Consider the following 12,472-nt stretch of genomic DNA (forward strand, 5'->3'; position numbering starts at 1 on the left):
CCTTGATCCCCAAACCAGACAAAGACTCCATCAGAAAGGAGAATTACAGGGGCACCTGGGTGGCTCAGTCGTTAAGCGTCTGCCTTCGGCTCAGGTCATGATCCCAGGGTCCTGGGAACGAGCCCCGCATTGGGCTCCCTGCTTGGTGGGAAGCCTGCTTCTCCCTCTCCCACTGCCCCTGCTTGCGTTCCTGCTTTCCCCATCTCTCTCTCTCTGTCAAATAAATAAATAAACTCTTTAAAAACAGAAAAAAAGGAGAATTACAGACCAATATCCTTGATGAACATGGATGCAAAAATTCTCACCAAAATACTAGCCAGTAGGATCCAACAGAACATTAAAAGGATTATTCACCACGACCAAGTGGGATTTATCCCTGGGCTGCAAGGTTGTTTCAAAATCCGCAAATCAATCAACGTGATACAATACATTAACAAAAGAAAGAACAAGAACCATATGATCCTCTCAATAGAGGCAGAAAAAGCATTTGACAAAGTACAGCATTCTTTCTTGATCAAAACTCTTCAGAGTATAGGGATAAAGAGTACATACCTCAATATCATAAAAGCCATCTATGAAAAACCCAAGCGAATATCATTCTCAATGGGGAAAAACTGAGAGCTTTCCCCCTAAGGTCAGGAACACGGCAGGGATATCCACTTTCACCACTGCTATTCAACATAGTATTAGAAGTCCTACCCACAGCAATCAGACAACAAAAAGAAATAAAAGGCATCCGAATTGGCAAAGAAGAAGTCAAACTCTCACTCTTTGCAGATGATATGATACTTTATGTGGAAAACCCAAAAGACTCCACCCCAAAACTGCTAGAACTCATACAGGAATTCAGTAAAGTGGCAGGATATAAAATCAATGCACAGAAATGAGTGGCATTCCTATACACCAACAACAAGACAGAAGAAAGAGAAATTAAGGAGTCGATCCCATTTACAATTGCACCCAAAACCATAAGATACCTAGGAATAAATCTAACCAAAGAGGCAAAGAATCTGTACTCAGAAAACTATAAAATATTCATGAAAGAAATTGAGGAAGACACAAAGAAATGGAAAAACATTCCATGCTAATGGATTGGAAGAACAAATATTGTGAAGATGTCAATGCTACCTAGAGCAATCTACACTTTCAATGCAATCCCCATCAAAATACCATCCACTTTTTTCAAAGAAATGGAACAAATAATCCTAAAATTTGTATGGTACCAGCAAAGACCCTGAATAGCCAGAGGAATGTTGAAAAAGAAAAGCAAAGCTGGCAGCATCACAATTCCGGACTTCAAGCTCTATTACAAAGCTGCCATCATCAAGAGAGTATGGTACTGGATGGGTTAGCCTGGTGATGGGTATTAAAGAGGGCACATTCTGCATGGAGCACTGGGTGTTATATGCAAATAATGCATCATGGAACACTACATCAAAACTACACTACATCAAAAACTAATGATGTAATGTATGGTGATTAACATAACATAATAAAAAAAAATTCATAACCTTCCTGTGTCTCAAGTTCCTCTGTAAAATGGGTTGATAACCATACTTACCTCATACAATTTCTATGATAATCCAATAGATGAAGTACCGAGGTGCCTGGCACGTAAGCACTTTGTGTCAGCTATTACCATCACTACTGTACTACTTACAGAGGTTATTCACCTCTTTGTCGAGGGAAAAGGTTTATATCTGGCCTCCAGAAACCTCTCCACGTTTACCACTTGTTTCAAAAATGTTCAATGTGTATACACATGGGTGTATACAGCTAACCAAAGATAGGTGTGGCCTCTGAGACTAGGTATGAAAGAACCCAGGATCATAAATCAGTCAGATCCATGCTCCAGCAACCAATGGGAGGACTCCACACAGATGCAGTTGATGTTTCTCTGTGCTCCCCACCACAGCCCTGTGCCAACACTTACCACACTTTAATCATCTTTTCAGTGACAGTGACCTTCACAGAGTCCAAGCTCCTAGAAAGCAAGGACTGTGTCTTGGTCATCTCTATAGTCTCTGTGCTTTAGAAAGTATGTAGTGTACAGTCAGCCTTCCATAAACACTCAATGCATGAGTACAGAGTAAGGAACATAAGCAACACATGGGCTAGGGGAATGATTTACTATTGGTTATTAGCAAAATTTTGGATCACTGAACTTTCCTTAAGAATGGTAGCAGATGACTGAGAAAGAAAAATTATCTTTAGTTAAGGACTGGCTCTGACAAGAGCTTGATGACAAAGAAGCCATTCTTCCATTACCTGTGCAGGTGGGGGACAGGACAGCTGAGTAACAGGGCCCTGGGAAGAGCAGAAACCTCTTTTCCTCTTTCCTCTGAAATCTCAGAAGTTAACGTTCTACTCCGGGTGATGTCTGCATCACTTCTTGACATACTGCTGATTTTATTATGAAAATGAAGTGCTAAAGACAAAGGATATTTCCATTCCTCTGGACAGGAGGCCACAGGCCAGCGCTGCTTCACCCATGTGTATACACACGTGTGTCGTGTACCAGGCGGGGGTGGCTCCTCCCTCCCTTCAGCTCCATCTACACAGCTCTTCTTCTCTAAAGGTTCCTTGGATTTCGTGAGCTGACAATAAAGGTCATTTTCTTTATTCTTCAGTCTCTGTCTTGATAAACTTCCATATGTACAGATTTTGCCTGCTTTCTCAACTAGTTTGTCCTTTCTGGCTTGATTCTTCTTTTCTGACAATACTAAAGACGAGTCTGGCTTCTGGCTTACTTTACACAAAAAATGTACTATAAATTCATGCTGCGATCTGGGAAGGCAAAGGTATGCGTGCCCATCCAACGATGCTATCTTCACGCTGCCCCTCTGCGTACATACCACACCATCAGCAGTGTCAGGACTGGGCCATCTCACTTCTGAGAAGTCAATGAAGATACGCTGAGTGGAGGGGAGAAAGAGAGATGGGGAGCATTTTGTCAGCAGTCCAATGTTTCCATACATTTGATGCTTATATATTGTGTAAGAAAGCTCTTGAAGTTGGGTTTGTGTTTTACTACCTAGAAAGAATGAAAAATGGCGAGCCAGGTGTTGGCCTATATGTATTTTTCCACAGAATATTTGATATTGTTAAGATTATTCCTCTTAGAGAGATGTAAAACACACACACACACACACAGAGATAAAAAATGAAAGAGAAGAAAAAGAGATAGATTTTCAGCCCTTCCCAAAAGTCTACCCTGAAAAAGAATATTAATGAGGGAAGATCAGCACTACAATGTACAAACACCACCACAATGTACTATATTAAAAGCAATCACAACTTAAATGGTATGGAACTAGTATAAAAATCATTGCCAGAGCAACTCAGATAACAAGGAAACAGAATCAACCATATCTTAAGATGTTACATGTGATTACATAAACTTTTCAAAACAAGGAGGGAAGGGGAGAATGACTTAATAAATGGTACTGGAATTACTGAATAGCATGTGGGAAACGCTATCTCAAAGGGTTATCCAATAGACTAAATAACATGTATAAAGTACTTATCCTAGGTAGCACCTGGCACACCATACCCTAAAATAAATTCCAGGTAGCTTAAAGGGCAACATTTTTTAAAAACTGAATTACTAGGGGCGCCTGGGTGGCTCAGTCAGTTGAGCGTCAGGCTCTTGGTTTCAGCTCAGGTCATCATCTCACTTGTCGTGAGATCGAGCCCTGTGTCATCGAACTGTGTCGGGCTCTGCGTTCAGCGGGGAGTCACCTTGGGGGTTCTTGCCCTCTGACCCTCCCCCACTTGCACGCACCCTCTCTCCCTCTCTCTCTCAAATAAATAAATAAATAAATCTAAAAAAAAAAATTACTCAAAGGTAAACTGATCCTGACCAATAGCAAACAGACTCGTAACAGGTGCCAGTGCCTACTACATCTCCTCATATAAGATAAAAACAGTAGGTGTCACCTAACAGTCTTTTTTTTTTTTAACCCATAATTTTTTTTTATTATTATGTTATGTTAATCACCATACATGACATCATTAGTTTCTTTTTTTTTTTTTTTTTTTTAAATATTTTATTTATTTATTTGAGAGAGCGAGAATGAGAGAGAGTACATGAGATGGGGAAGGGTCAGAGGGAGAAGCAGGCTCCTCGCTGAGCAGGGAGCCCGATGCGGGACTCGATCCCGGGACTCCAGGATCATGACCTGAGCCGAAGGCAGTTGCTTAACCAACTGAGCCACCCAGGCGCCCGACATCATTAGTTTCTGATGTAGGGTTCCATGATTCATTGTTTGCGTATAACACCCAGTGCTCCATTCAACACATGTCCTCCTTAATACCCATCACCGGGCTGACCCATCCCCCCACACCCCTCCCCTCTAGAACCCTGTTTGTTTTTCACGTAAGAGTCTTTTAATCAATTAATCTTGGCAACAGTTAAACACTTCAGCTTCCATTTATATAAAACCTTAAATTTACAAAAGCTAGTGTCAAGAAAGCCTCTTAAACTTATAGTGCTATTTATGTGTACAGATGTTAGTACAGTATTCACTGATGGCAAAGCTGGCTTGTAAGGATGGTCAGTTAAGATGGTTCTCTCTTCGGGGCACCTGGGTGGCTCAGTCGGTTAAGTGTCTGCCTTCAGCTCAGGTCACGGTCCCAGGGTCCTGGGATGGAGCCCTGCACTGAGCCCCTGCACTGAGAAGTCTGCTTCTCCCTCTTCCTCTGCCTCTCCCCTCACTCAGGCTCTCTCTCTCTCAAATAAATGAATGAATCTTAAAAAAAAAAAAAGTTCTCTCTTCCAGAGTTAGATTATCTAATAATCCTACTACAGCATCAGCAGCAAATACTCTTATAGACTAAGTTACAGCTTACAATTTTTCTTGGCTCCTTTGCCATCATGACAGTAGTGGAAAATGATTAAAAGACATGGCCTTCAGAGTCAGATAAACTTGGTTCAAATCCTGACTGCCTTTTAGAAAATGTCCACGAACAGATTAGGTAAACCCTCTGAGATTTAGTGCCCTCACCTGTAAAAATATACCTGAATATACCTGTTTTGACTGGCTGGACATCCACTTTGATTATCAGGAACCCATGCCATACTGACTGGTGTTATTAAATATTTTTAATATCATTCCTAATTCTTGGCACAAAGTAAATCCTAATAAATGATAGCTATATTATTATTCATAAAACTTCAAAATAGAATATAAGCAAAAAAATAAAATGTGCGTATCTATAAGTAATTAAACATCTCTATTGAACAGTAACTGCACATAAACTACTGAACTATGTACCTTCAGGGTCTCATCAATATTTAACATACCAGAACACCCTAGTCTGGTGAAAAATATAAGCCTATGCATTCTACAGCAACATGTGTATTCCCAAGTCTCATAAAGAAAAAGATTAAATATGAAACTACCTGTTTCTAATTACTTGCCCTCAAATATTACTTATAAAAAAATCTTTGAAAAATTACCTTTTTTCTTTCAGAAGGTATGATGGTTTCAGATAAAAAAGGGCAAACAGCAAAAGAATTTCGAAAATCTAGGGCTCGCTGTAGTTGCTCCTACAAAAAGAAATACATAATGTAACCTTAAAAAATGTAAAATACTTTGAAAATCAATTTAGAGTGACAGTAATCTGGAATACTGATTACTTTCCATATTCTGACTACCTCAACAATATTTTGGCATCAGAAAGAGTTGTTTCTGTGTCATCTTTACTTACTCGGTAAGTGCTAATAACGAAGTGTGTCCTTTGACGAATTCTTTCTGGTTGTTCTAAAGGATGTGCTGAAACAGGAGGTGCCTTTTCAAATAAAAATTCAGAGCCACATGGAGAAAGCTGCAGTCTGGAACCATCAACATATTGCACTTGCACTGAATCGTCTTCATAAAGTACCATTCGCACTTCCGCTGCCATTCCTAGGACTATGGATAAAATGTCCTTCCAGGGTGAAGACTGAAGGAAATAGGAAATAGGGTAGCACAAATAGTTCCTTTAATGTACAAAAGTTCTATAATAGAAAATGGATGCATTTTCTAAGAACATAAGCAAAATGTATTTCCCTTGTATTTTTGTTGGAGGAAAAGGGATTATTGGGGCACCTGGGTGGCTCAGTCGGTGAAGCGTCTGACTCTTGGTTTTGGCTCAGGTTGTTATCTCAGGGTTGTGAGATCGAGCCCCACATTGGGCTCCGCACTCAGCCCAGAGCCTGCTTGAGATTCTTCCCCCCTCTCTTTCCCTCCCCCTCTGCTCCTTTCCCCATGCTCTCTCTCTCTAAAATAAAAAAAAATTTCGGTTGCCTGGGTGGCTCAGTCGTTAAGCGTCTGCCTTCGGCTCAGGTCATGATCCCTGGGTCCTGGGATCGAGCCCCACATCGGGCTCCCTGCTCAGCAGGAAGCCTGCTTCTCCCTCTCCCACTCCCCCTGCTTGTGTTCCTGCTCCCGCTATCTCTCTCTCTGTCAAATAAATAAATAAAAAATCTTAAAAAAAAAGTTAATTAAAAAAAATTTTTAAGAAGCAAAATAAATAAATTTTAAGAAGTGATTATTTTACTACATACTTTTAAATTATCTGACATTAACAACCTGAACAGAATGCCTTGATTAACCCCGAGGGCTTTACTCCAATGTGGGAAGATAACCTAAAGGGATAAGAAAGCTCATCAAGTTATAACTGCCTTTATACTTTCAATAGCTTTAGTTCTCCTGAAGTTTAATTTCTGTAAATTATATGCTCAGCAAGTCAATTCATATAATAAGCAAATTCCATCTTTGTGATAAGAATACAGCAAATCATTTGTAATATATGCAAAAGGCAGGCCAAAAGTAACTAGTAGGCCTAAGAAAAAGAACACTGAAAAAGAAATCCCAATACCTGGATTTTTGTTCCTAGTCTGACATTAAGGAAGTAGTTCCATGTCACTCCTGAATAAGCTAAGTAATCTTCTAGTGTCTTAGACTCACTCTTATTTCACTGAATTCAATTTCCTCTTCCCTACCTCTAAAATGACTGTCATCGCCTACGCTTTCCATAAAGGGTTGACTGATGGGCAATTAGAGGGTTGGGTTCCATTCATACTCCACCATATACTAGCTAAATGCTTCAGGCTGTTTGTTTCCTTATTTGTAAAATGGGGCATAGTAACAAGACTGTTGCGAGGATTGAACCAGACAACACATATGCCAGTGCCAGAATTGCAATGTCGCTTTGTAGGCGCCCAATCTTTTTTTTTTAAGATTTTATTTATTTGTCAGAGAGAGAGAGAGCACAAGCAGGGGGAGCGGCAGGCAGAGGGAGAAGGAGGCGGGGGAGAAGCAGGCTCCCTGCCGAGCAAGGAGCCTGATGCAGGACTCGATCCCAGGACACTGGGATCATGAACTGAGCCGAAGGCAGACACTTTACTGACTGAGCCACCCAGGCGTCCCATGAACCACCCAGGCGTCCTGGAGCTCAGTAAATTTTATGATTCCTTTCTAACACCGTCGCCATCCTCTCTGACACTTAGAACATCTCCCTCTAGAACATCATCCTTTTTTGTTTTAATATTTATTCATTTAAGAGAGGGAGAGAGGGTGGGGGAGGGGCAGAGGGAGAGAATCTTCAAGAAGACTCCCCGCTGCGCGTGGAACCCAATGCAGGGCTCCATCTTACCACCCTAAGATCACGACCTGAGCTGAAACCAAGAGTTGGAAGCTTTACCAACTGAGCCATCCAGGTGCCCCAAGGACATCATCCTTTTTAAGACTTTCCTTTCTAAACACTAGCCCATCCTCTTCTAGGGCATTATCTCCTACTACTCAGGTGGTCAACTTTCACCTGACAGAAAAAAGTAACTTTCCTCAGTTTACTCTTTTTTTTTTTTAAAGATTTTATTTATTCATTTGAGACACAGAGATACAGAGAGAGAGAGAAAGCATGAGCAGGGAGAGAGGCAGAGGGAGAAGGAGAAGCAGGCTCCTCGCCGAGCCAGGAGCCCAATGCGGGGCTCGATCCCAGGACCCTGGGATCATGACCTGAGCTGAAGGCAGATGCTTAACCATCTGAGCCACCCAGGCGCCCCTCCTCAGTTTACTCTTTTTGCCTACCAAAAAACTTCTCCAGTATAATATCCACTCATTGGGGCGCCTGGGTGGCTCAGTTGGTTAAGCGACTGCCTTCAGCTCAGGTCATGATCCCAGGGTCCTGGGATCGAGTCCCGCATCGGGCTCCCTGCTCTGCAGGGAGCCTGCTTCTCCGTCTCCCATTCCCCCTGCTTGTGTTCCCTCTCTCGCTGTGTCTCTCTCTGTCAAATAAATAAATAAAATCTTTAAAAAAAAAAAAAAAAAAAAAAAAATATCCACTCATTGTCCACTTTCTCTCCCATCCGTCTTCAGTCCATTGCAATCCAGCCTTTCTCCACCTTTCTACTGAAATTGTTTCACAACGGTCACCAATGTCTTCCCACACACAGTAACTTCAGTCTTCATCCTACTAAACTGCTCACTCTGTGATTGTGCTGTCCACCTTCCCCTGCACCAAACTCTCTTTTCCTCTGCCTTTTATTTTTTTAAAAAAGGAGGGAGTGCCATGGTTTCTCCCACTACATCTACCTCTATTTTTATTTTAATTTTTTAAATTTTAAGTGGACTCCACACCCAACGTGGGGCTTGAACTCATGATCCTGAGATTAGGAGTCACATGCTCTACTGACTAAGCCAAACAGGGACCCCTACCTCTGTTTTTAGTTTAATCATTCCTTTCACCATTCTCTTAAATCAAGGATTTAAGACCTGACCTTAGTCCCATATCATCTCTTACTATAACCACTCATGTTGCTTTTATGCCCACCCTCTCTTTTTAAAAAAAATCTTACGCCCTTACAATGTATGTAATCAGCTACATATGACTGGCCTATAATCCTCTGTAAAATATGTCAGAATATAAGTACACGTTAAGCCATATGGTCTCTCCTGAGCAGATTCACACAATTTTATTAATTCCCCTCTCTAGAAAACTTCCAAATCCACCTGACCTCTCCCCAGAACTTTAAGCTGCCTGCTAGACCTCTCTTCATGTCCTTGTCCCACAGATAAATCAAACTCAATTAACATAACTAAAATGGAACATTGTCACTCCCACCAAAGCAGACTTCTGTAACATCTCCTCATTTCACTTTCACTCTTACCTCCCTCAAGTCCAGTCTACACACAGTAGCCAGAGGGATCTTTTAAAATAAAAATGAGATCTATCACATCCTGGCTCACAATCTACCATTTTGCACTTAAATAAAATTCCAAACCAAGACCTATAACAGCCACACAATCTGGCCTCATCTTCCCCTCCAAATGTCATCTTCTATCTCTCTTCTCTTGTTCAGGACACTTTAGCTACAGTGGCTTTTTTTTTTTTTTAAAGATTTTATTTATTTATTTGAGAGAGAGAGAATGAGAGACAGAGAGCATGAGAGGGAGGAGGGTCAGAGGGAGAAGCAGACTCCCTGCCGAGCAGGGAGCCCGATGCGGGACTCGATCCCGGGACTCCAGGATCATGATCTGAGCCGAAGGCAGTCGCTTAACCAACTGAGCCACCCAGGCGCCCCTACAGTGGCCTTTTTAATGTTTTTAAAACAAGCTGTTTCCTATCTCAGACCCTTTGCACTGTTCTTTCTGCCTAGCATGTCCTTTCCCTGGCTTATCACATGGCTGGCTCTTTGTCTTTTAAGCTTAAATATCACTTCCTCAAAGGCCTGACTTGTTCAACTCAATTAAAGTTGTTCCCAACCACCTCCCAATCACTTTTTTTTTTTTTTTGTCAGAGAGAGAGGGGTCGGGGGAGAGAGCGCACAAGCAGGAGGAGTGGGAGAGGGAGAAGCAGGTTTCCCATGGAGCAGGGAGCCGGATGCGGGACTTGATCCAAGGACCCTGGGATCATGACCTGAGCGGAAGGCAGACGTTTAACCGACTGAGCCACCCAGGCGTCCCTCCCAATCACTTTTTATCCATTTCATCTTTTTTACTCATAGGATCTATCACTATCAAAACTGATTCTATTCCTTTCCCTGCTTTTTATCTTTTTCCACTGGGATATAAACTCAATCAGACCAGAGACCTCATCTGTCTTATTCACAGTAGTATCCCTGGCATTTAAAACAATACTTAGCAAATAATAAGGGTGCAATAGATATTTAGTTAATGATGAAAGAATGAGTAAGTGAATTTCAAAATTCCTGCTCCTCCTGAATTTGCAATGTGAGTTAATGGCATCTCAATATTAGCAATATTTGACTTTTCACTTTGTTTCTCTCTACTCCCCTGTAACATGTCTTGTTGACTTGGTAGGTTTCTTTTATGAACCTGGCTCCTTTTCCATTTCAGTCCAGCAACTCACTCCTCCATTTCTGCCACTATCTAGGACCTTCTTCAGTTTCTTCCCTCTCCATTTCCAGTATTGCTGTTATAGGTAACTTTCCACAATCCGGACAATACCAACCACTTTACATCACTTGTTTACGTGCTTGTTCATGTCACAAGCAATAAATATCATAGCAATAAATGTATTTATACTGCATACACACACACATATACATATAAATCTCAGATATCTACTTGCTATTTCAGGAAAAAAAAAAACAGGTCGGAAAACTTGTATTTTCTGATTGCCAATTAGGAAAATGTCTCTATGTTTGGCCAAGTTTTTAATTAAAAAAAAAAAGTGGGGAGCCTGGGTGGCCCAGTTGGTTAAGTAACTGCCTTCGGCTCGGGTCACGATCCCGGGGTCCTGGGATTGAGCCCCGCGTCGGGCTCCCTGCTCAGCGGGGAGCCTGCTTCTCCCTCTGCCTGCCACTCCCCCTGCCTGTGCTCTCTCTCTCTGTCAAATAAATAAAATCTTTTAAAAAAAAATTTTAAAAAGGTTACAGAGATATAATCATTTATTTAAATAACAAGCAGACACAAGAAACAGTGGAGTATCTAAAGTTCCCGGCATATTACTAAAAAAACATAATCCGGCTCCAACCTACATTTCAGCCTCATCTCTACTGTCTTATTCCTGTTTGTTTTCACCACCCAGTACATTACGTCAGAGTGTTTAACGATCAAAAGCCACAAGTCTGTACTTGACATCAGTGGGACCTCATTCTTCCAAATGGCAGTATCTAGTTACAGAAAAAGCCTCACCAAAACAATAACCAACGTCTGGGACTCACACGGCAGTTCTGAGATGAAAATTCCTGGAAATGAGGCCAAAGGCCCCTTTAATTTGCCAAAATGCTTGAAGCCTGCCCACGACCGCTTCTCCAGGGGTATTTCTTGAATTTGACAAATTACCAACGGTGATGTTTCTTGATGAGAGAAAACAATCACAGCCGCAGAGGAATAAGGTCACAGAGAGAGTGCTCTGGACGAGACGTCCGTCGTGTCAGGGTAGCGGGAAAAGGGCGGCAGCGCCAACTATGAACCCGCAAAGAAAACACAGGAAATCAACAGCAATTCAAATCTTCCCGCAACCGGGGGAAGCGTCTTTCCTCTCCGGAAAAAGACCGGAAGTCCCGCCCAGTCCGCGCCCTCCGCTCCGGGGGCCAATCTCCGTCGCGCTCCTAGAGAAGGGCGGGACCGGAAGTAAGGGAGGCGGGCTTTCCCTGTCCTGAATGCGGTTGCTTCCTTCTTGATCTTTACTTGATATTCAGGTTGGGACCGGTCGGACCTAGCTGTGATTCGTCCTTGTCAGGCAGTTCAGCCAAGAGCTGTTAGTGGAGTAATGCATGTTTAAATAATCTAAACAACAATTATACCTTAATAAAGCTGTAAAAAAAAACAAAAACTTGGACAAAGATAGAGACCTCTTCTTTTCCTAATTTGGTATCAACTGTGTATCTGCACTTTTTTTCTAAAATAGCAAGTAGCGTGGCTGCTAAATTTATTGTAAGTATTTATGGGGAACTTACTATGTGCTGGGCACCCTGGGGATAAAGCAGGGAATGAGACCCAGGGTCGAGGATGGGGGCTGGAGATTAACTGGAAAGAAAGGAGTAGAAAGTAATTTCGTCACAGTAGTGGTTAAATATTCCTAAACTAAAATACAGAGGTCTGTGAGAGCATGTAGTGGACAGACCTGAGACTGAGGAAGTATTTCCACTGAAATCCAAAGGGTAAGTATGTTAGCCAAGTACAATGTGGAAAAAGTGTTTCAAGCAGAGCTAACAGCCTGTGTTAAGGCCCTGAGGCCCAAAGGAAAGATCTTGCCCCCTTCGAAAGGCCAGTTTGATTTAAGAATGATTAAAAAGGAGAGAGAGGCTTTTAGGAGCAAGAAGCCTGAATGGGGACTTAGAGATAGGCAAGGGCCAGATCATTATGGATTTATGAATGATGGACTTTATCTTAAAAGCGATGGTAAACTATTACAAGGGCTTTTTTGGTAAATTTTACTTAACAGTGCAATATTGGTTCTGGAGTAGAATTCGGTGATTCATCACTTACATACAACACCCCTGCCCTCTTTAATAACC

The 12,472-nt window shown here is 41.8% G+C and overlaps 1 protein-coding gene across 1 annotated transcript in view; it reads right to left on the minus strand.

The window, feature by feature from the left end:
* The window catches only part of LOC118006385 (uncharacterized protein C5orf34-like), a 37,832-nt gene extending 26,079 nt beyond the window's left edge, over positions 1–11,753 (minus strand). Inside the window, exons 1-4 of the mRNA XM_034999007.1 lie at positions 11,145–11,753; positions 5,713–5,946; positions 5,462–5,551; positions 2,269–2,915 (exon numbers count right to left, since the gene is read on the minus strand). Of these exons, the coding sequence (XP_034854898.1) occupies positions 2,269–2,915; positions 5,462–5,551; positions 5,713–5,907 (932 nt within the window). The 5' untranslated portion in view covers positions 5,908–5,946; positions 11,145–11,753. The remainder of the gene's footprint in view (positions 1–2,268; positions 2,916–5,461; positions 5,552–5,712; positions 5,947–11,144) is intronic.
* Positions 11,754–12,472: the final 719 nt, after the last annotated feature.

The sequence above is a fragment of the Mirounga leonina genome, unplaced genomic scaffold (assembly GCF_011800145.1).
Source record: "Mirounga leonina isolate KUSES-001 unplaced genomic scaffold, KU_Mleo_1.0 Mir_96, whole genome shotgun sequence".
In the NCBI taxonomy this organism is placed as follows: domain Eukaryota; kingdom Metazoa; phylum Chordata; class Mammalia; order Carnivora; family Phocidae; genus Mirounga; species Mirounga leonina.